The sequence below is a fragment of the Uloborus diversus genome, chromosome 8 (assembly GCF_026930045.1).
Source record: "Uloborus diversus isolate 005 chromosome 8, Udiv.v.3.1, whole genome shotgun sequence".
NCBI classification, from domain to species: Eukaryota; Metazoa; Arthropoda; class Arachnida; order Araneae; family Uloboridae; genus Uloborus; species Uloborus diversus.
Window position 1 is genome coordinate 144,561,704 of NC_072738.1, and position 25,780 is coordinate 144,587,483.

The window sequence follows — 25,780 nt, forward strand, 5'->3', positions numbered from 1 at the left end:
AATTATTTCATTTAAAAATATCTAATAATTAGTAATTTACATACTATTACTGTGTCGATTTTGAAATTAAAAATGGATTCCTTTTCTTACTTTTTTTAGGAAAAATTTTTCAAGTTACTAGAATTTATCATTTTTGACTTGAACTTTGTGCCTTGCAAGGAATTAATCAGCTTAAGTATTCTTTTAAAAACGCAAAAGTAAGTATAAAAAAATGCTTTATCATTTTACATTCAAATTGCCTACAAATGTGACTTATGATTAGTTATTTCATTAATATAAAGATATATTTTATTTCTTTCTGTAATTTTGTCTCTTAAAATCGTGTTTAATGGTGTACTGATTTTTCATTTTCAACCAAATTTGAAAACTTTTATGTCTCTTCAACAGTTCCACCATTTGTAACATTTTGTGTTTAAAGAGTCTGCTGAATATTTTACATTCCAACGCTGTATTTAAAGATGTGTATAGAGAAGTTGGTCTGTTAGAAGTTTTAGTTACGTGCTTGCATAGGTATGCAGCAATATTAAAAGAAGCATTCCCTGATGTATTAGATGAAGTGCCAGGTGAATATTTCTTTTATTTTATGACTAAATACTTCCTTTTTTTAAGCCTTTTCTTACAGTTATTTTTCATGTTAAAGGAATCTATTCCACTAATAGTGGCTATTTTTGTTAAGGCAAATCAACTTTTACGTGGAACAAATTCATAATGTTACTGCTATTTATCAACAATAATTTTGCTGTAATTAAATGTTAATTTTATCTGAGGTAGCCAAACATTTTTGTCAAGTGAGTGCTCTAGTTTCGATACAAGACCATTGAAAAAGACAAGATACAGTCTGAAGTAGGATTATATGGAATCGACAACCATCCAGTTAAGACAGGGTTGGCCGGATTGGACCCAATTGGGTTGGACCCAATGGGTTTTTTTGAAAAAACCCATTTAAAAAAACCCATTATTTAGCCCACTTTTGGGTTTTTTTAAATTTTCCTAGAAGTTTTTAAAAAAATTAATTAATTTAAATACTTTCACAATTTAAACTTCTTTTTTATTTGTTCTTCACCACAGGCAATGGACATAAAAAATGAATTTTGAACTTTAATAGTATTTCTTAACTCTTAGCAGCACTAAAACAAATACTTCAAAGATTTTAAATAAATATATTTAACTTTTTTCTTTAACTGGTCGATAAATAACTCAAATTATCTTGACTAAGTCCTGTCACGTCTGATTTTCTCAATATTTGTAGACTATACAGAGGAAACTACTCTAGCTAAAAGACTTTCATGTGAATTATTTTCTGCAAACTAACAAGTCACAAATATCGAATAAACAAGGTATATTTCTTAGAAACTAACAGGTTTTCAAACGGTCGGACAGAAAACAGAAAAGGACGTACAGTATTTTCATTATCTTACGAAAAAGTTTAATATTTGTTACTCTGTACACAGAAATAGAAAAACGGGCAACATAAAATTCAAAGAAATGTCTTGATTAAGCTGGAATTCAGTAAAAAAGGATTTAAACTACTTGAGGTTCAACAGTAGTTTTGCATAACAAAATAAAATACAATAAAGTAAAATGAAAAAAAAAATGTAGTAATTACAAAAGAACAATAGATTTTATCACTTGAGAAGTAACTCTGCCTTAACTGTTGATAATCATGGAAACTAAAAATCAGAAACTTCACCATTCTTGGGTTTTGTTGTCTTTTTTACTTTTCTTTAGAAAACGCTGAATTTTCCAGCTTTTTTTACCCCAAGACAATTTTTGTGCTTTGTCCATATAGTTACGCTACAATATGCTACTACCCCCATATTTTCCCTAAAAAAAGACAAAAAAAAAACCACATTTCTTTTAAAAACCCAGCTTTAGTTGGGTTTTTTTGGGTTTTATTGAAAAAAACCCAAAAAACCCTGGGTCCATGGGCTTTTTAAAAAAAAACCCGGGTTTTTGCCAACCCTGAGTTAAAACAAGTCTATCTGAATGAGGAGGAAAAGTAAAAATTTGATGTGCATGCTCCGCTTATGTGATTGTGACTCTGCTTAATTTAGAGGCTAACCTACATCTGCAAAAGATGGCATCCCTGAAAACTAATGGATGCTTCCATTTCTGCCTGAAAATCAGATGTTTGTCTTTCCATCTAATTGGTGGTCAAACTGTAGTGGTATAGCATACATATTTTGTGAAAGTAAATTGAGATTGATTTGAATCATTCAGAAATTTAACTATTAAAAATGAAAACAATGAACACCTGAAAAAGATTAAGACAATATCTAAAGAGGTGAAGGAGAAAAGTAAAAAAAAAGTGTTAAATCACAGTTTAATATTTCTAATTAAACTGGATCAAGAAATGAATCTTTCAGTTGAACTTTGCAAACAATTAAATGGAACTCTTGGGCACCTGTTATGAAGTATGCTTGCTTTAGCTTACTTGTTTGCAAGTCAGAATGCTTTATATTAATTTCTTTTTCATTTTAAATAAATAATTAACTTTCAAATTATATCTTTTAAACTTTATTTAAAACACTTTTTCTCTGTCTAGATTGTGTATAAAATGCTTTTTTGACTCTTTCTTTTTTTTATGTAGCATGCTGTGAAATACCCGAGGAACAGTTAACCTTGGGGTCACTTGTGATGGAGGCCTTAACAGCTTTGCTTAATTCCAATTCAGGCAATGCAGGTGAGTTATGTGCAGGAGAAATATATATTTAAATTCAGCATGTACTATATTTTTGAAAGAAAAGCTTCGTTGTCATAAACACAGCATCCATGACAATTTTCTTGGGGAAAATATTTAAATGTGCTGCTGCACAACATCGCCAAAAGCACCAAAATTGAGAACAATGAATCAGGTATATCTTAAAGTTTTGTTTTTAATGAATAAGTTTATTTTACAGGTAGGAAATTATCTTATTGAAAATAGAAAATATTTTTATTAATTACACTTATAACAGAATTTCTCAAATCAGAATCATAGTCTGGAAACCATTTATCTGTCTGATGGTTGTATAACAACTACTTTTCAACTTTGTGGAAGACTCCTGCTTTGCAGTTTATTTCTCCTGAGCTTTATTATTCTAAAAAAAAAAAAAAAAATCCATTAAAGAAAAATTGCTGAATATTTTGGTATTTATGTAAGATTTTTGCGACTTAATCCCATGATTTCATAGTTATTGTTCAAATTGTAATTTTTAAAACAGTCTTTGAAATATTATTTTATCAGTGTACTGTCATTTATTTTGCCCAAATTTTCAGTTAAATTGGTGTGGTTTTTAATGAATTGCATTTATTGATAGGTGTATTTAGGGAAAGTGGAGGAGCTCGATGTGCCCACAATATGGTTCCATATCACATTTGTCGTCAAGCGGCATTAGGTGTTGTGCAACAATTAGTTTTGAGCAATGGTGGTGATGATGACATGGGTACTCTTTTGGGTTTAATGCACACAGCTCCTGTTCTTGCCCTAGATTTAAAAACTCATATTTTGAAAGTAAGTGCTTTCTTTGTTGCTGGATTGAGATCCAACCAATGGTTATAGATATTTGTTTAAATCTTTTTGAGACTGACCTGTAAAGTAATGAATGTTTTTAAAACTTGTTTATTGAATAGTAGCGAGTATGTTTTACTCTACTTTTCTGAAAATTTTTAAACAATATTCTGTTGATAGTAATGAAGTGTCATTAAAAGAAGTATTTTTTCTTTTAGATTGAATTTTCTTTTAGATCCCGGAATAAAACCTCCAACATACATAGTTTTTCTTCTACAAAATTTGTGGTTTTACCGTTTTATCCACACATTTCTTTTCGTATTTCTAGAATTCTCAGTAAATTTGATTTTTGCGTTATTTACAGACCCATATATAAACTTTCTTTTTCCAAACTGAAGGACCGAATTCAACCACTTGATCAGTGGGGCATATATCACATTCCTTGTCAATGTAATATTGGTTACGTGAGACAGACAAGGTGTTCACTTAAATTTCGTTTGAAAGAACATGAAAACCACGTTAAAAAACAGGAACTGAACAAATCTTCAATTGCTAAACATTGTTGGGACACAGGGCATAATTTTGTCTTTTTGGAGGCCAAGATCATTTGCAGAGCTACAACAGTAGGTGAATTAGATTTTCTGGAATCCTTTTACATTCATAAAAACTTAAATAATCTTTGCAATGAGTCTGTTGCTGTTCCGCATTTTTCTCCAATCTTATTCAATCTTACATGTTAGAATACGTCATATTTTGCCTCAGCACTCGCTGATAGCTGATTGGTCAATGTTTTTCCGGTTATGCATTTAAACTCTCCCTTGACTTTGATTCATCCATTTGTTCGTTTCACACTGAGGAAGGAGGCTATTGCCTCCGTCTGCGTTTTAAAAAACTTTTTATCCTTTTTGTGCTTTTAAACGTTGTTCCATTTTTATCTAATTTATTTTTTCTTTTGCTGCATTTCTGTACCTGTAATAGTTTACTTACTTTTTCTATGTTTTCTGTCAACAATCTTTATGTATATGTAGGGGGGGGGGGGGAATTTAAAACTTTTAAACGTTGCTGTTATTTATTTCTAGTGTGTGCATTATGTATATTTTTGTGTTTATTAATTTTACAACTTTAGAGTGTCTCCTTTTATCTAACGCTCTTTTTCTCTTTTTTTTTTCCTTAGTCTCTTTTATTTGTGTTAAGAGAAAGCCACAGAACTAGAACTGTGTTTCGTAAAGTGGGTGGCTTTGTTTATGTTATGTCAGTATTAGTTTCCATGGAAGGCTGCTTAGCAGAGCCCCCTAAACCACCTTGGAATACAGGTAAGTTGAATGTATTACCAGCAATTTATGATGAATGCTTTTATAGTGAATGTATATTTGAATTAAGGGGTATTCTAGTCTAGAAATAAAAAAAAAAATAATGTTTTTCCTTTATATTCTCCGAGTTTAGACCTTTAAGAATAAGTTTCTAAGAGGATTTATGGAAATTCAAATTATTTTTGGAGTTACAGTTAGTTTTGTTGAAGTAAACTCTTTTGCTGAAATGAGACTGCAAACTTTAAAAGTGTTTTTCCCAAAACTAGTTTTTTGATATGGTTGACAAGATATCTCAAGTTCTAATTCATCGATTTACTTGAAATTTGGTACAGTCTTTCTTAGTACTATCAAAATTATCCCCATGTAGGGGTTTTTGAAATTTTTGATTTTTATTATTTTTAAAAAAATACCAAAGTTCAAAAAAGGAGCAGAAAAATTAACTTTTTTTTTTCAAAAAGACACCATTTTGTGATTTTTTTTTTTTTTTTTGAAATCAGCTAGATCCAGACAATTCTAGGTCATTGTTTAATAAGAATTAACCTTGACTTTATGTTTCAGATCACCTGGAGGATTAGAATTACGTCAACCAGGAGACCCCCCCCCCCCCCTTTTTTTTTAGAGTCCCCACTTTGCCAGCCTCCTCCAACTGTAATTTTGAATTTATTTTTCGACTATTATGCATTTTTATACTTTTAAAGTATTAATAAAAAACTGATAAAATTGGATAATGAAATTAGCTGCTATTTTTTTTCTATTATGCCTGTAAAATCACCTTAAAATTAAGCCTCTAGACTAGAATACCCCCTTAAGAAAATAGCTCAAAAAATTGACCACTCCTTTTCTAAGGGGCAGTTTAGCATATTGAAAGAGCATTTCATTATACACTGTCATATAACTAAATGATTCTCACAGACTCCAATAAGAGAAAGACTTAATTTTTAAGTTTTAAACTGTTTTTTCATCATTTTTCAAAGTTCAGCAACATAGCCTGTAAACACTAAAAATATTACTGAGCATTTTTAGTATGTTTAGGATGCTATACTTCTTTCATTCATTTTATGTCTTCAGAACAGATTTTAATTTTATTCAGGTGCATTGCAGCCTTTTGTGCTGTTTTTTAATTCCAAATAAGAGTATATGTATATATTTTTTCCTTTGTATCTTGTATAATTTTATTTTTAATATTCTTTTTTTTTCCCTCCTTTTTCCCCCCAGTTGAGAAAAAAGAAATCCTCATCCTTCTGCGAACATTGTTTCATACTTTGGCTATGGCCATGCGCTATGAACCAGCTAACGCCAGATTTTTTGCATCTGAAGTAAGTGTAGATTAATTACTTTTGAAATTTAAACATGCAGAATGTTATAGAAAAAACTTTTAAGCTTTATGAAATGTACCATGTTATGTTCATGTCAGTGCTAAAAGAAATCATGAAGTACAAAATTCATACAGTTCAAAATTAACAAAACCTTTTATTTTACTGAACTCATTTTATTATTTATTTAATTACAGCATTTTAAAAATCAAAACCTACAAGTGAAGTTAGAATGACTTTTAGAAGAAAGAAGATCTTGGTTATGTTAATTAACTGTATAATAAAGTTTTAAGTTTCCTTCAACTTTATTGAAATAATGAAGGTCTTATTGTTTAAAAACTCAAGTGAAATATAGCTTGTATCAGTAGAAAAGCAATTACAGAATTAGTAAGATCTTTGGATACCAAGTCATTGCAGTTAGGAAATGTTTCAGGGATGATGAAGAGCAATTAACCGAGAAACTCTCAAGGGTTTCAGATGTGTTATCATTAAACAGTGTGAAAATATTATTGTTCATTTTATTCAAAAAATCTAAAAGAAGAATGAGACATTCCTCATATGAAGAAAAAATGGTGCTCCATCTTAGTACTTCATCACCAATTGAATTGGCTGCTTAGCTGCTTCCTTAAATGTTGCTGAATTTAGCCCCCATTCAGCCCATATACTTGCTGCATTGCTACGTCACTGTTTGACTTTCTGATCAGAGTTTCCAGCCACACCAGTAAGACTAACAACAAAGAGAAGGGAGCAGGCCCGGATCTGTAAGTTTTGGCCCCCTGCAAAAAATCAACAGGACCCCTAACTGTCTACTGGATTTCTATGCCACTAAGAGCTGCAGGCCCTTTTTATTGCATGTCCCCCTCACCCTGGGGTCTGCGTGTATGTAGATTCGGGTCTGGAAGGGAGGGAAGGAAAGACTGCTAACCAAAAGTTTGGCAAGATTAGCTTAAATTTATGACTGAGCAAATGAGTTATGAAAATCTAAATTGTAAATCCCCCCCCCCCCCCCAAAATGGCAGAACCCAAAATTTTCAAAAAAGGAATGTCTGCAAAAAGTGAACACCTGTGTTTTCATTAAATGAAATTGGAAAGGGAAGGGGTGGAGGCGAAAAAGATTGACACAATTTTATAGGTAGAAGAAATTACTAAAATTGTATGCAATAATATCATATGTTGCAAAATAATTGTCATTGTTTTTCAGATATGCCACACTAGCTTAACAGACACTGTACGATTACTTGGGTGTTTTAGCAATCACACTACATTAGAAGATAACACTGAAAAATTAGCTGTTCCTTTAGATGATCATGTTTTTCATTTGATATTTTCTATGGCAAAAGACACAAAGTAAGTAGAAGTTTTAATTTTGATTCCAATTCACAGTTTAGTTTTGGTTTTTACATCTGAAAAGGGCTTGATAAATTATACAAAATTTGTAGTTGGCGTATTATTCCTTATTTTCCAGGTAAAAAATATCTCCTGATTTTTAGCTTTCCTAATATTCTTAATTTTTTGAAAAATAAATGTTGTACTGCTTTCTCAACTAGAACACATTACTGCCGTAGAAAGGCAAAGCACGGTATCTGCAGAAATTTGTTTCTGAGATATTTGAAGAAAGGAGTTTTGGATTCAGTACTGATGTTATAAAAATGTTTTAATTTGGTGGTTCTTGTTGTTTATAAAACAGAAACAAGATTAGTAAATGATATTTTATAACCTATTCATTGATATGTAATAAATACTTTAATAATAGATTTTTCATTTAATTTTTTTCTATGTCTTTGTGTGTACATCTGGAAATACTGTGTTTGAATATGATAGATTACTAAATTAAAAACCTGCCAAATGTACTGAATCGGGACAGCTAACTTTATCATTCTTAGTAATTCTGATGTTATTCAGTTGAAGACTAATCTGCATTTTTGTTAATGTTAAAATAGTCGAGTCTCGAAAATTCGAGGTTCCGCTTTATCCGAGGTGCCTTATTTATATTTTAAATTTAGTTTTTTATATACATATTTATAACTAGAACATTCGCTTAATACATATTATATAACGAGATATTCGTTTAAAAATATTTTCATTAAAGTCTGAAAATAGAAATTTTGCTGCTGTTAAACTAATTAACTTTCTACAGTAAATAATGAAAAGGCATTGAGAACTTTGTTTCAACAACTCCCAAAGAGGCACGAAATATTCATTGACTATAAAGTATGTATTACGACTACAAGATGTGTATTCTGAGCTGCCTTGAAAATAATAACTTGATACGCAAAATTGACTTTGATTTTCGACAAAGAATGTGTTAATATCCCATTTGGAGTATCTGTTTGAAATAAAAAAAGGAAGTACACAACTCGACGCCTCATGAGTTTCAGAGACGAGATTTAAATCTTTCATAACTAACCGTTTTTGTGTTATGCAAGATACATACATATGCACGCACATTGATAGATACAGAAAACTCATCGAAATGTTATCATGTGCAGTCAAAATGTCTGTTTTGGTTGCTTATGACTGTGCACATAAATACGTACCAATATCGTGAAAAACTAATGCCATAATTCGTTTAGACACAATTAAAACACAAATTTATGTAGAAATTTGAGTAATTAATTTTTTGTGAAGAAAATACTTCTTTTTCTTTGCACAAGGAAATGAAGTGTGCCCCTCCTAATGTCGTCCAAATAGTGTTAATTTTCAATCTGGGAGAATTCCGAGTTTTCAGTAATCTAGGTGACATGAGCCCTAATTAACTCAGATTTTTGAGACTCTACTGTACTAATTTTTATGTATGGGAAGGTAGATAGTTCTGCACAAGCATTTAGTTCTAAATAAGCTTGTTATATCAGAAATTCTTTTAAATCTCTAGTGCTGAAAAAAAAAACTTAAATATGAGACTTTTTAATTAAACTAGAATGTTGAATGTCCATTGAAACAACTTTAATACATTCATTATATGTAAATACGGTAAAACCCCTCCTAACGGACACCCCTCTTATACTGACATTTTTTAATTCCCCAATTCCTATGCAAATAACATTATTAAACCCCTGTCCTGCGGACACCCCTCTATTGTAGACAAAAAAAAATTGTCCGGTTAGTGTCTGCATTAGGGGGGTTTTACTGTATTAGTATTTTCCCCAGACTAAAAAGGAGGCAGGATCATTCTCCCTAAAACGTTTCTTCAATGTATTTTTATAGAGCATGTTTTTTTTTCGTATGCTATTCGCATGCAAAATCCAAGTATTTTTCACTCTTTTTTTTTCTAGTTATAAATATGTTTTCAATGTTTAGTTGTCAAAAAAATATAATAAAAACTAAGAAAATTCATATTCAAATTTAATTCTAGTGGGTATGGCAAATAAGGAGTTTCACTCCTTTTATGTTTTAAGGCCAGGCTTACATGAATCTTTACCTTTCAAAAAAAAAAAAAAAAAAAAATGCTTCTTTGATAAAGTTTGGTAAAACTCCAAAGAGGCAAAGAAAATGCATAAAAGAGGACAGGGTGCATCAAACATAAATTTAAAAGGGGAAGGAAAACTTGCCCTCCTAAAAATGCCTGGGGCTAACACTCTATTTAATTTGTTTTTGTTTTCTCATTATTATTAAATGTGTGTGAATTTCTAATTATATTTTTCTCTGAACAGAATTGCAGTTCACAGTGTTCCTACACCACTTATTTCTTCATGCTTAATCTTTAGACTTCTATATGACACTGCTACAGATGCATTCGACAAGTATGACTTTGTTCATTTTTTAAGTTTTACTTTAAAATTTCGGCAATAATAAAAATATGTGAAACAAAAATTTATTCAAGAAGAAAGTTATGTAGAATTTTACCTATTTCTTAAAATTGTATTCTTTGAAAGATAGATAAGATTTTGTATAACTAATCAAGTTAAAGTTGAAATTTTTAAACTGTTATTTGTTCTTAGTTTTCGTAAAAGAATAAAATTTTTCTTCCTTTAGGTGAATAAGGTTATAACGTTTTAAAACTTTTTCTACCTGGCACCTATTTTTTTTTAAAAAATCCTTTGTTCTAAAATTTTATTTGTGAAGTTTATTTTTTTTATTGTTATTATTATATTTTCTTTAATAGACCCAATCTTCCTTCATCTATAACCCCACAATCCACTCCCTTGCGGCGTGTGTATTCAGAGCTGGAGCCTTTATCAAGTCCAGAATCATCTCAGGTTAGCTCTCCAAATCGCCGGTCAGGATTCACCATTAATTTTGCACCTCCTACTCCAGACCCCATCATTGTCCATCCAGGTGTAGTGGTTTCAATGCATCACTTACTTCCATCAATTTGCTATGACACAAATTTGCAGGTAATTTTTAAACATACTTTAATCTCATTGTTTTTCCTTTGCACTTAACCTTATTTTAAAAAATTAATTCAATTAAGTTAAACTGACAACGAATATGTGTGTTTAGTATATGCTTACTTTCTTCCCCTTCTTACTGTTTTTTTTTTTTTTTTGATTATACAGAGAGAAAAAAAAGTGTTGTATTTATACAAATAACATGATCTTACTCAAGTATAGTAATTTCAGTCGCTTTTTGTCGAGTATGATAATAAGTTGGGTATGGTAATTTCAAATCTGTGATTACTTTCTTTCTGAAAGCTAGTTTGTTTTTAATGTCTTTATGACATTTTTAGTTTATTTTATTTCCTAAAATTTTCAAATACATTATTTAAAAAAACATATAGATTTATTTAAAATACACCGCCAGCTCAGTTATTCCATCCAAGGACTGCAGTTTCGTGCTTTTTAGCACTCATCAGCCTGGAATAGGAATCACATGAGCTGAGGCGAAAAATCTCTTAAGGGAGCCAAGAGAGCCAAACAAACTGGTAGCTAATGCAGAATTAGCAAACCAGATGAGCGACCGCAACAATGGTGCGGTTCAACTCAAAGATTGATGTGCAGTCCTCGGATGGAATAACTGAGCTGGCGGTGTATTTTAAGTATTTCTGCCTTAGCCCTGTCTTTAGGGCGGTAACTTACTACAAAATATAGATTTATATAAAATAGAAATATGAAAAAATACTGTAGACAACTTTTGACTATACAAAAATAACTGTCACTGCACTTTAAGAGGAACCCTTTTGACAATTTTCTACGTGATTTGAAGATAAGGTGTAAGCGAAGGATTCTAACTGCTGTGTGAAATTGTGCTGTTCTCTGCGTAAATGTTTTTTTTTATGCCATTCTAGGCTGGTTTTGAATCTTATCAATCTTGAAATACTATTGACAAGTATTAAAAAAGTTTTTAAAAAAATTAATTTGAATTTTGACCTCTTGAATTCAAATTATGTTTTTCGCAATCACGAGTGTGTGTGTTTGTGTATGTAGGCGTGTGTGGGGATATGTGTGTTTGTGTGTTGGGGGTATGTGTATGTGTGTAGGCATGTGTGTTTGTGTCTGTGTGCAGGTATGAGTGTTTGTGTGTGATTAGGGGGGAATGTGTATGGTGTCTGTATGAATATGTGTTTGTGTCTGTGTGCAGGCATGAGTGTGTGGGTAGTAGTGTGTAGGTGTGTGTATGTGTAGGTGTCTGTAGGTATGTGTGTAATGTATGTGTTTGTGTATGTGTGTAGGTGTATGTATGTGTGTTTGTGTCTGTGTTCAGGCATGAGTGTGTGGTTAGTTGTGTGTAGGTGTGTATGTGTAGGTGTCTGTAGGTATGCGTCTGGTGTGTATGTGTTTGTGTACGTGTATGTAGGTGTATGTATGTGTGTAGGAATATGTGTTTGTCTGTGTGCAGGCATGAGTGTGTGGGTAGTTGTGTGTAGGTCTGTGTATGTGTAGGTGTCTGTACGTATGCATGTTTGTGTATGTGTGTGTGTGTACGTGCGTGCAAGTGTAGGATATTGATGCAACCTGGAGACGGTTTTCGCTATAGGAGCAGCATCGTGAGGTACGACACCCGGTCAACGGTGGTGCTGACGAGGGTGCTAGCAAGGAAATAAAATCATAGGAATTCAAAACAGTCAAATGAAAGCAATAAGTAATCGTGATTGCTCAATAACAGACGTAAATAAAAAAATAATGAATGAATAAAAACATATTTCCTTTCAGATGGCAATTACACTACAAATGTACCTGGCTGAAGTTCTACGTTCTCTTGTGAGATCTGAAAGAAATCAGCAAGTAATGTGTGAATCAGGGCTTCCAGGCGAGTTACTCGTCCACTGTCACATTGCATTAGAAAATGAAAATCACACACTTCATCCTCCATTACAATATGTTCTTGAAAGACTATCAGCACAATCATTAGAGCCAAAAGACCTCCGGTAATGCAAGCTAAGCTTTTAATTTTATGCTTACTTGGTGTAATTTTTTGCCATAGTTATTGTTATTAATTGTTATTATTTATTTTTTGAAATTGAGATTATACAGTCCAACTCCATATATCGAACTTCCACATATCAAAATTTTCTATGTATCGAAATTCCAGCAAATTTCCATGTTCATTACATAGAAAAATTGTTTCTATATATCGAAAAAATCTCTATATATCAAAACTTTTTTCCAGACATTCGTAGATTTTTTTTCCACTTTAGACTGTTTGTCTCATGAAAAATGAAGGTTAGGGGAGAAAATTATGTTCACTAAAGGTTGCTATGAAACTCACAATTAATCTGGGGTTGAGGGGTGTGTAGATAGGTCGTTGTTCCGTTCTGAAGTTCATAAATTTCCTCAAGTTTATTTCAAATCTTAGTAGTTACCAGTAACACTGTCAAATCAGTTTCAAGTTATCCCTTTTGTCTGTTGATTATTTTTCCTAGTCTTTTTAGCTTCAGTAAAAATCATTCAAGTTAAATAGATTGATTTTTTACTTTTCTCTCGATTACATTGTCAAAACAGAAATCTGCTCATGTTGCGAATCAAGTAGAATTGACGAAGGAATGAAGATGTATGAAGGCGCAAAAATTTAATTTCTGTTAATTTTTCAATTATTAACTTTCATTTAATGTGATGCTCGTATAAATTAGAAATTGGGTTTCATGCACGAAAATTAGGTTTTATTTTAATGTTCTAGAAGATTTTTAGATAAACTAAGATTGTTTCTATGTATCAAAATTTCTATATATCGAATTTTTTTCCAGCAATTTGCTACTTCGATATATGGAGGTCCGACTGTATATGAATATTACTTGCTTTAATAATACAGTGTAACATGTGAGCTTGTAAGGAAAAACTTGTGCTTTTGTGCAGACTTGTGCAATATATGATCAGTGTAAGTTAATTTTTCGGATTTTATTTCATGCACACTCAAAATCGAGATGTATTAATGATTTTTTTTATTATTGTGTATTTTTTGAATGAAAGCTGAGTTTCTCATTGATACATTTATTTCTGTGCTTCTTATTTGTTGCTCAGTATTTAGAATACTTATTAACTGCACTTTATGCAGCTTGCTGACTTTAACAACACAACCCTATTTTAATGCTTAGGTTTTTTTTTTTAAGAATCAAACTCATAGCAACAGAAATATTAAATCTTGTGTGTGACCCTGTAAAATGTTTTACACTTAAAACTAGGAAATTCTTAGCTTCTCCAAACTGGTATAGCTTGAAAAAGTGCCACTTACTCTAATTCAACCTATTGCTACTGGTTGGAATTCCAAGTATTAATTACTGCTGACTATCCATCAGCTAGTTGATGAGGATTGCTAAAGAGAAATTTGCATTTTGATGTGCAACAATAACGCCGTTGTATACTATTTAACAATCGGTTTTCATTTAACCATTAGAAAAGGCTTGTCATGCATGTGGACTTAATCAGGAAAAAACTTTGAAAAAAATATGCACAAAAAACCTAATGGTCTCATCCGTCATTTTAAGTTTGTAGCAATTTTTATTTTTTCTAGCTTTAAACTCGGGTAAAGTGTAAAAAGTGCATTTTCATGTTGATTTATGAAGTATAGATTTAGATAAATATAGAAACCTAATTTCTATACCATGCTTTCATAATCTCTATTTAGTTTACCTACTTTTTTTCAAAAATCGCAATTGATTTTCATTTATTTTATTAAAAAAGGACTTCTGTTTTAAAATAAGTTGGTTAAGTGCACAGCACTGGGTCAAGTTTGAAGTTAAATGGGCCCATGAAAGCCTTGTTCCTACGCATGTTTCAATTTGCTAGACTGCTTTGTGATCATAAATTTTCCAATATACCACTGTCTAGAATTTGTTTTATTCATTAACATCATGTAATAGTTTTTACACATACCAATGTTGTTTATCGAAGAATGACGTCTTGTTTTTAGAGCATTCTTGAGGTTGGGTTCCCCTCTATGCTGCACTCCTTTTGACGAGGATGCGCAGGATCCTACAAAGCCATCCTGTAAGGATATGAGACCAGCTAATCAACGAGATGGTGGTCCTGTACCTCTGACACGTGTAAAGACTCTCGTTTCCATGACAACTCCACGAGATTGTAGGTTACATGGCACTTCCATTATGCCACCTTTTGTAGAATTCGATATGAGTTCTGAAGGATTCAGCTGCCTTTATTTACCCAGTGTTGCACCCCAAAGTGTGTCTGCACCAGGTGTAGTTGGTGTTGGAATGGTTGCAATGAGTACAGATGCATCGGTAATTGGGGGAATCGGAACTGGTAAGCTGTCATGTATTTATTTGCATCAACTCAAAATAAGGCATGCATTTTTAGACTTACCAATAAAGCACTCATTCATTGCTAAATTTCTTCAACATATCTGTGTAATTTTCCTTATAGATGAAAACATGTTTAAAAAAATTAATAATTCATTGCAAGATATTGAAATTGAACTAAGTAACAACTGCAAATAAGTGTGAACCTTTATTATAGGGATTTAATTCCCCATATTTTGATAAATCTATTGCTAATAGTTTAGGTTACAGCACCTAAATTTTCTTTTTACAGAAAATCATGATAAATTTCAGCCAACTTTACGTTTCAAAGAGTGACATCAATTAATCCCCTGTAAAAAGGAGTCTGGATTATGATTTGATTGGCTGATTTATTATACCTGCATTATGATGCTTCTTCCTCACATTAGTTCTCTTAAAATGGCACAATTATCTTAAGGGGGGAGGGGGGGAATTGATGTGTAATTGTATCTTAGCTTCTCAATTCTAAAATATTTAACTAAATGTATCCTCAGGACTTATAAGAATTATCACTCAGAAAAACCACAACATATTTTTCTCAACTTAGTATGTAGTCCATTTGATTTATAATTTACTGAGTTGAAATATAAAGATAACCTTTATAAGGCAAATTGATTGGCCCATTTGTGATACCTGCATGCACGGGTGCCCATATGCAAAATTTTAAGGGTGGGGAGAGGGGGGCTCAGGTACTTTCCCCATGGTTCAGCAGAATATTTTCCCCATAGAAACCGATTTCAGTACGGAATAGAGATATTAAAATTTGACATTTTTAATAACTTTTTCATTAATGGCTAGAAAAGAATGTTTTCACCTTTTTGCAAAGAAAAAAGCACTAAAAGCAAGAAAGTTCTCTTTTCTAAGGGGGGGGGGCTTGAACCCCCCACATGCCCCCCCCCCTATATGATCACCCATGCCTGCACAATAAAAGTGCTTCTTAAGGTCAATTCCCTTAAAATGTCGAAAGTTTTTTTTTCTCTCTTTTTGAATTAATGAGCAATTGTATTTTATATTCCCAATTCTGAGATATGTAACTGAATGCATCCTCGGGAATTATTAAGTATATCACCCAGGAAAACTACACCGAATTCTTTTGTGTAGTTTACGTAATTTGTAATTTATTGAGTTGAAATGTAAAGATAACTTTTATAAAGCAAATTTGCAACATTTTCATTAGAAGAAAGTCGTTTGTTATTGTTGTAAATCACAATTTGAACTTAAAATCTATGCATTTTAAAAGCATTTTTAAAGTGTATACAAAATAGTTTTTTTTTTTTTTTTTTTGAACTACTTGCATAATTTTCTAATTCTGAACTACAAAACCTCGTAACTTCCAATTCTATTCCATGCCTCATAAAATTGAAAGAGCATACATATTTCCATATTTAACTTGCTGTATTAATTTAATTTAGTTTGAAACAAAAATCAAAGGCTAATTTATTATGTAGCACTAATAAAAAATTTGCAGCTGTTTAAAAATTCTATCTGCGTGTATATAATAAATAGCCAATGATTGAGTAACGCTCCTGACATCATCCACAATGAAACTCGCACCGCGGCATGATAATTTGATAATATATTTTGGTAATGTTTGAAATGCAGGGAAAGACTTTATTGTGACAAGGCTGAACTGGATCCGGTAACTTAACTGGTAAGACTGTCCCATTTCAGGAGAATGATGAAACGGAAAAGTGGTCGACAATGAACGCTAGCTACTGGAGTTTAGGTTTAATCCACTGGAGGTTAAAATTTCAACTATCAAAATATCACCAAACAGGCAATTGCTTCATTCAAATGTAGAAGCAATTTTCACCCGTCATACCTTGACGAGCGATTTTCTAGTAATAATAATAACATTGCTATTTACGAGTTAAGTAGTTTTATCTAGCGGTGTGTTAGGTAATAGCCAGTCGTGAGAAATTGCTATTGTAATCAATTTTAACTCTCAACATTACTCATTCAGCTTTTATTCCTGACAGGGGACAGAGTTTTCCCTCCACAAACTGGGCTGTCATTTTCAACTTGGATTTGCTCAGAAAAATTTAGTGACCCCCACAATGACCCTCATGCCATTCGACTGCTAACTTTAGTGAGGAACATTCAAGGGAGAGATGAACAGTTGATGTGCCTCAGTATTCAAATCTCTTCGAGGGATAAGGCCTTACTTATATCAACTACAGAAACCATGATGCATCAGTCAAGTATGTGTTTGAAACTATGCAGTTTTTTTTTTTTACTTATCCATCAATGGCTTTTTACTGGATGTATTTCATTTTTGCTTTACATTTTTGTGGAGTCTAGAACTTAAGTGAAAAAAGAGATGATCTTATTGATGACAGGGAGAAAAGTTACCTAAACAGGCAACTTTGTTTTGAAATTTGCATGCATGCAACTTTTTAGAAATCCCTATTTTCAAATGGTTCTTGCAAAGAAGTTTATGTCTTACAAGTATTGAAGGGAAACTATTTCATAAAATAAAAAAAAAGAAGCAAGGAATTTGAATTTTTATCTGAAGCTTCGAAAATATATGTGCAATACCTTCAGAGCAATCATTAATCTACAATAGAAAATTGAACTTAGAAAGAGTTTTAACGTAAGCAAATAAACAAGGCAAAAATATCATAAAAGAAAACATTAGAGATTTTATTATTCGCTGTATTACTTCATTTCTTTCAAATCAAGTGTTCAAGTTCATAATTTTAAGAACTTTGGATAGGTTATTTTACAAAAACTGACCGAGAAATAGGGAATTGCATTTTTTTTTTTTTTTTCAAATTGATTCCTTTTTAGAAGTTTCGTGTGTCTGTTTATATAAACAGGTTTCTGTCTGTTTTACAAACACCTATATGTTGTATTCATAAAAAATAAGAATGAACCTTCCATTTTGAAAAAAACATCATGTGAACATCTCAACAGACATTTTTAATACAATTTTCTCTAAATTAAATTAGTCGCTATTTTTTTTACAGCAGGTGTTGATTGGGAACCAGAAGAAAGAGAAGAGTGTTGCGTTCGAGTATGGTGTCCAGAATTGCTTCAAGAAGGCCAGTGGCATCATTTGTGTATAATTTTAAATCGAGCAGTTCTAAAAAATAGCTCAGTATCTGTGTATGTTGATGGACAACATCATAATACTCAAAAGGTATTTAACAATCCCTTTTGATTTTTCTTCCTTTTGACTGTTTTATTATATGTATGCATGTAAAATACGGCATAAGAAACACTTTAGCCTTTCAAATACTTTAAATACTGAAATTGAAAAGTAGTTTGAACACCAAAAATCAAAAGTTAACACTTTCTGTGAAATGCATAATTTTGGCCCCTGCCTTACACTCAACTGGTCCTTCTAAAAATATTTTATAACATATATATTGGCTAGGGCACCCATATAGGGGGCCAAGGGGGAGCTCAAGGCCCCCCCTCCCTTAGAAATTAAAACTTTCTTGGTTTTAGTATTTTTTCTTTTCAAAAATGTAAAAACATTTCTTCTCCAGCCATTTATGAATAATTTATCAAAAATGTCAAATTTTAATAACTCTAATCTGTACTGAAATCGGTGTCCATGGAAAAAATATCCTGTTAAACCATAAAGAAAATATCTGAGCCCTCTTGAAATTTTGCATATTGGCGCCCATGTATATTGATGAAAGGAAATAGTTATTACTATAGTATCAAATGTTAGTAGGATGTACTATCAATTGTCATTACTATGGTATATTGAAAATGGAATTAAACGTCGCTTATTGATGCTATGAGTAGAACAATGTTACTTCTCATTTTAGCAAAATAAATGTACAGTAGTTTCATGACTGCGTGTTTTGTGGTTATATGACATAGGTGCAGGAACAAAATGTCCAACATGAGCCTTAATAATTAACAGCATTCAAGTTTTCACTAACTGGTCACTAAAGGGGGCTAATAAAATCTAATAAACACAAAACTAATCACGAATTTAATAGCTAAAAATTCATTTTTATGAGTAAAAAAAATAAGATGATGTAAATCTAAGTAGAAATAAAAACGATGAGTATCTTCTTGGTTATGAGAAGTTCCCCTCATCACTGACCTATGTAAGATCAAAGAGACAGTTTGACCTAGGCTATGAGCTACTTAGCTTATTATGAGACAGGAGAGCTGAAATTTTTGCGAAAAGCAAAGATAAAAAATTGAATGATCCAAACCAAATTGTAATATATGTTATGGATCCTAAGTCTTCATTTTAACTGGATACTTGCAACTGTTTTGTCTTATTATAACATTTTGCAGATCATTTTCTGTTAACTTGTTCATTCTCACGAATTGTACATTTGTTGTCTTTTGATAATAAAAATAACTGCTATATGTCTCTGTATTCAGTAAATTACCGCCCATTAACAGGGCTAAAGCAGAAATACATGAAATACACGGCCAGCTCAGTCATTTCCAGCCGAGGACTGCAGTTTCGTGCTTATTAGCACTCATCAGCCCGGCATAAGAAAGGGATTGAGCTGGAGATGGAAAACCTCTTAAGGAAGCCAAGAGTGCCAAACAAACTGATAGCTAATTTAGAATTAGCACAAACCAGACGAGTGACCGAAACAATGGTTCGGTTCAATTCGAAGATTGAAGGCAAGACATGGTATATTCAGTAAATTACAGCCCATTAGCCTGTAATTTACTGAACCGAACCATTGCTTCGGTCACTCGTCTGGTCTGTGCTAATTCTAAATTAGCTATCAGTTTGTTTGGCACTCTTGGCTTCCTTAAGAGGTTTTCCATCTCCAGCTCAATCCCTTTCTTATGCCGGGCTGATGAGTGCTAATAAGCACAAAACTGCAGTCCTCGGCTGGAATAGACTGAGCTGGCGGTGTATTTCATGTATATGTCTCTGGTTTTAAGTACTTTTTGAGACTTGCTAATATTCATCTTCCATGTTTTTTTAGCTTCATTACATCTCTCAGAATCCGGGGGGAGGCGCAGCAAACTTAACAGTTGCTACCTCAGTTTTTGGCTTCATTGGTACACCTCCTCAGTTTCGAAGACAATCGAGGCTGCTATGGAAGCAAGGGACCATGCCATTTAATTGAAGAAATATTTTCTTCCCGCTGCCGTTGCTATGCTGTATCAACTGGGGCCTTGTTATACTGGCAGTTTCCAAGCACCAACTTTATCTGGTAGTTAATCTTAGTGCAATACTTATATATGATTTTTTAAGTTAAAATTTATTTGCTCTTTTAGTCACAAAGTAAATGAATTAATTATATGGATACTAGATTACGTTATATGATTATTCTTCATATTGGGGTTATTAAATTAATTTTGCAATGAAGACATTCTAGACACTATTATTGTTTGCTAATTTATTTGACAATTTTTTTTGTTTTAATATATGTTATACAAGTCAAAATTTATTCATTTATTTTGGTATTATTATTTTTGTTTTCAATATATTGAGTTATTTAGTAGAAAAATACAAGTCTTCTAGCTGATCTAGTTTTTTTCCTTAAAGTCCCTTTTCTGTTTCAAGTCCCTAAAAGTCTGTTTCTCAAAATCTATTTTCTTTTTCCTTTAAAATTACAGATTCATTTTGAATTTTCGCTGTAACCACTTTTATCCGTTTGTATTATTTTCTTTAAAAAAATTTTAATATGTTGTTCACACCTCTACCATGACAATTCATAAATTTTGAATCAAATACAGGCACGACAGCCAGAGTTCAAAAATTATTGTTTAGCGAACCCGAATCCAGAGGGAGCATGACCCCCCCCCCCCCCCCCCCCCCCGTTAAGTGGCCAAATAGAGCCACTATTTTAGGATCCTCTTTTTTCCCAAATTTGTTCTAGGCCCCCAATTGAGCTTTAAAGTTGTACTTTGATCCCCCTTTCTGGTAATGTGACTCCTTCCAAAAGCAGAAACTGTATAAACCCTTGTTGGTTAGGTGTTATACATTCTTTCATCATAGTTTCTTGTTCTAAGCAAAATTAATTTCAATTTAAAAAAGAAATTCAGCGCATTAATCAACTAAAATTCACTCAGCTTAGTTACAGTCAGACCTTGATATAAGGTCACTCCACATATAAGATCACTTTTCTATAGTGCCCGGCTCACTGAATAGGAATTCTATGATATGTATTATCGAATATGTGGTCAGGTCATAATACATTAATTGCTTATAAGGTCACTTGTCAAACTTCTTTGAATGATTTCAGTGCCAAACAGATTCACTTCCAAGAATTTACCGCGATATACAATCCTTAAAACGTGAAAAGCTGTTTTTCCTATTAACGTACAAGTGAGTGTTACGACAGTGATACTAAAATATGAAGCAGTAATGCAGGCACTCATCAAGTACATATCACACTTTTTTACCAGTCATGAGAAGCCGAAGAAAATTTTCAGAAAATAATTAGAAGCCATTGTGCTTAAATTAAAGAAAAAAAACTCATTGGTCCTTTATTAATGATAATTTTAAGTAAGGTAAGTTGCACATCAGTTCTTTGCTTGGGCATATTTGTATGCAGCTTTGCTCTAAATGAAAGTTTTAAAAAATCATTTCAAAATTTCTTATTAATTCCAAAAAATTTAATTGGTTCAAATAGATTAAACTATAATATCCTAATTAACTGGTCTTTTTGAACGTATTAAATTTTGAAAAAAATTAATGTATATAAATGTTTATTTATCAAGAAATATATATGAATCGGTTATAAAGTCACCCCGCTTATAAGGTCAGAAGTCCCGAGGGGTGATCTTATGTCGAGGTCCGACTGCACTTGTTTTTAGCAAAAGTAGTTTAAATGAAAATAATAATTTTTCAGCAGATTATATGGTGCATCCCTAGTTTTAGCCTAAGTTTTAGTTAAGAATAAGATCCTCTTTTTCCTATCGACAAACTAAAAATGTGTTTGTGCTATATAATATGTTTCCATGTTTTGTTCTAGGAAATGAAGTTCATCAGCCCCTTGTAGCAGAAGAGAAAATTGTCTTTGGTATCAATGCTGCTGCTGTATCTGTGATGACTCTTGCCAAAATTCGAAGAGTGTATAGTAAAGCAGATTGTAGATCTATTGCCAAAATGGTATGTTTTGGCATTATCATTTGTTCTATTTGCAGTGTAAAAACGAGCTGATGTGTGCATCACATGACTTCCTTTTACTCCAATTTAATGTCATTTCCCCATTATTGGCAGTTTTAATGTGATTTATGAGTTAACTCTCTAAATATCACCTACAATGGCCAAATTGAAACCAGGTTTTAAAAAGAAATCGCCAAATTTGTCACCAAGTTTGGTGACGAAAAGACTGACGATATATCACCTAGTGTCCGCCAAATTGTAACACCACTTGAGTTTGCATCAAAATTAACAATGATTTCCCCCCAAAAAGGTGCAAAGACCCCTTTAGACACACCCAAATGCAACCAAAAGGAGAGGTGCCCAATTAGACCCCACTAGAAGTCTACCAACCAAATTTGAACTTTCTAGGACATACCGTTCTTGAGTTATGCGACATACATACGCATAGATGTCACGCGAAAACTCGTTGTAATTAACTCGGGAAATGTCAAAATGGATATTTCGGGCATCTATACGTTCTTAGGTACATATGTACGTGTGATCGGGTCAGAAAAAAAAAACTCAACATTCATTTTGGGGTGAGCAAAATGGAAATTAAGGCTGATTTTTGAGTGAAAATTTTTTTGCAAATACAATATGTAAAAGGAAGTAAAAAGGAATATCTGTTTAGGTAGTTTATGATTTGATGCTAATTTGTATATGTTTTGTGCAAATTAAGATTTAAAGATTTTATATGTTTGATTATAAATTATAAAAAAGAAATGATGACTTAATCAAGAACTACAATTTTTAAAACTTGTTGTAACTAATTTACGAAGAAATAAAATACTTAAATTCCTTCAAAAGTTACCAACTACCAAATTATGTTTAATTCCCCCTGCCACGAAACATAGCATACCAAAGTAGTAGTGTCTTAATGTATTTTAAAAACCAAAAACTACAAAGGATAGCTTTGTATAAAAATATTACATCTATTAACTATTAAATAAGAATGTCTTTGTGTTTGTTTATTTGAATGTTATATAATTCATTACCCCCTTACTGAATTCAAACAGGTTTCAGCACAGTATTCAATCGTGAAAAGAAAGCTTTGAGTTCAAATTAGTATTTCTATTTTTTTTTAAATGGCAGTTGAAAATGAAAAGAAATTCTCTAATATATTTTCAAGGTTTTTAATTTGTTTTTTAAAACTGATCAAAGCTGCAAAGTGAATCTTTTATTCATAATTCTGCAGTAAATAGGATGAAAATTATTGCTGTTAATAATTATCTTAAGATTCTCTTTGAATCCCTTATCGCTCCCACTGTTCTAGAAAATAAACTAGCCATCGAACCAGCTATTGCTAATTCTAAGATTCCATTTCTTTGTCTTGAACCAGTGTTAAGTTTCCCTAAATTACTTATTAGAGATTATCTTCTATTTTTTAAGAAGAAAACAGTATCTTATCTGACTCTGCTTCAGTGATTACAGGCTGTCAATGGAATTGAACCGCACTAGCAGAAGCTCATGTCCCAAAAAACTGCTCAAGGTTAACAAGTTTAAATAAGGAAGCCTGCTTTATTTCTTACTAGCGCTACCCGCACGGCTTTGCCCGTAGGAGAAAAGTAAAAGGTCATTTGGTTCGCCTGTATATTTACAAATAATTGATGGTGAATTTCTCGCAAATTTGCTATGTTAATTTGCTCGCTCATGGTCGCATATGGTAGTTTGTTCGTCCCCGTTATGGTAATTTGCTAGTCCACGTTATGGTAATTTGCTAGTACACGTTATGGTAATTTGTTAGTCCATGTTATGATAGTTTGCTTGGTAAAATGTTCTTAAGATTAGAATGGAAAAAGAACAAAATCGAATTTTCAAAAAATCGCTTTGAGGAGCACACCCCTTGCTACTACAAACTGATTTTATGCTAAATTTTATGAAAATCGGCCGAACGGTCTAGGCACTATGCGCATCACAGAGATACAGACAGAGTGACTTTCAGCTTTATTATTAGTAAAGATGGGACACTGCACCCTCGATGCATCTTATCCTTATTTGTGTTGTTAACCATTTCAATTGTCAACATTAACTCATTGACCCCTCTCTCTTGGGGGGGGGGGAAGCTACCTTCATGAACTTTATAATTGTGAGCTTTTTTTTTTTTTTTTTTTGCCTATAGTTTTGAACATTATAGGCATATTTTGATTGTACTCTCGTTCTACGGAACATTTGTATTACATCTTTGTAATATTCCCGCTGTATTATGTTTTATTCTTGCTGTATGTCTCTTTCATTAGGAATATCTGTTTTAGAAATCACTACAGTAGAATTTTGGTCATGGTACTGTCCTGATCAGGAGCCACTCCTTTCTTGAATCATTTTTGCAATGCAAAACTAAAATTTGTACATTAGTCTCTGTTATGAAATTTTTTACTCATCTTTCAAAGATTCTTCCTTGGTAAATAACTCCTAATATGTATTCCTGTTTATCTTAAATTTTAGTCCATGAGTTCCATGAATATTCTGTAGATTGAGTTTTAGACATTGATGAAGATTGTCTGAGTCTTATTGTGCATGTGGTTGATTTACAGATTTGCATTTAACTATGTAAATACAAAGCATGTAATTGAGGAAAGCAACATTTTTCTTTCAGATGTATGAAATAATTTATTGTTAATAAAAGGATAATTTGATTTTAGCTGGGCATGTCTTCACATGAAAATGCTACCCCAATTCACATTTTGCACAATTCTGGTGGCCATCTTAGTGGACCGGCACGTTGCTTGGGTGGAATTCTCGTTGGTTATCTTGGTAAAGAACATTATTCTTGTTTATTAACCAGTTAAAGCTTGTACTAATATTTTCTTATAAGCAAAAGAACTACTTTCAATAAGTTTTGTTGGAATGAAACATAATGATTTTTTTCTTTTGATAAGATTTTACTTTTAGTTAAATATGTCATTAAATGCTTGATTTTGCGAATGAAATATTTCCAGAAAGCAAAAATATGTACTTTAAAGTTTTCCTACAAGTACCTGAAGCTTAGACTTTTTGATAAAACAGCAGTGTGGAATTAGCAAATCACTTTTAGTGAATAAGTTATACCATGGCAAGATTAAATGGCTGTTATTTTTTGACACTGAATCATATTTTAGTTCAATTTCATACATAATTAATAAGCATTAAGCTTCTTATTGATTTTTTGCTATGTTTTGTTGGACCCCTTGAAACTGATTTCATTTATGATAGATATATTATTTGTATATTAGTTAATATTAATGATTTGCTTGATATTTTCCTATTCAAATATGAACTGACTTTAAGTAATTATTTAGAGTATTTTTTCATGACATCTAAAGCTTATATTCTTGACCGGAAATGTTATTCTGGCTAAATAAATCACAAAATTTCTTGAGTATTAAAAGTAGTTTTCATATTGATGTGCACCACAACATGCTCTGAGTGATTCTTTTCTTTTCTCCAAAAATGTTTCTTTTTTTAAATCAGAACTATGTTGCTTCTAATTTTTTGATTATGTGTGTTTTCCATATTTGCCATGTAATTATTCCAGATGATTATCTTCAGTCCTAATTAAAGTTTCCTAAAACAGAAGATTTCTCACATGTGTTAAGATGTTTTGATGCAAGAACTGCTTCTTTAGTCCTTGCAGACTAAAGCTACAAGCAGAACTCAGTAGCGACCCTGCATATGAAACTTGAGTTGTTCAATTGTAGTTTTCAATTCCTTGTTTTTAAGAAAGTCCTTTTAACAAAATTCACCAGAAAATGTTTACTTAAGACGTGCACCTTTTAAATTGGCACGAGTAATTTATCAATATTATTTCTTTTTCCTTGAAGCATATGTATGTTTTACCTCCAGATATGTTTTGAATTAAATATTTTAAGATTTGATTGGTACACATCCAACAATCAACATTCATTGTTCGGTAAGTTTTAGTGTCACAAG

General features: G+C 32.1%; 1 protein-coding gene across 1 annotated transcript in view; it reads left to right on the top strand.

Annotated features, from left to right (window-relative positions):
* LOC129227227 (WD repeat and FYVE domain-containing protein 3-like) overlaps nt 1–25,780 on the top strand; it is a 228,147-nt gene that overhangs the window by 103,993 nt on the left and 98,374 nt on the right. Inside the window, exon 24 of the mRNA XM_054861735.1 lies at nt 24,514–24,625. Coding sequence (XP_054717710.1) covers nt 24,514–24,625 — 112 coding nt within the window. The remainder of the gene's footprint in view (nt 1–24,513; nt 24,626–25,780) is intronic.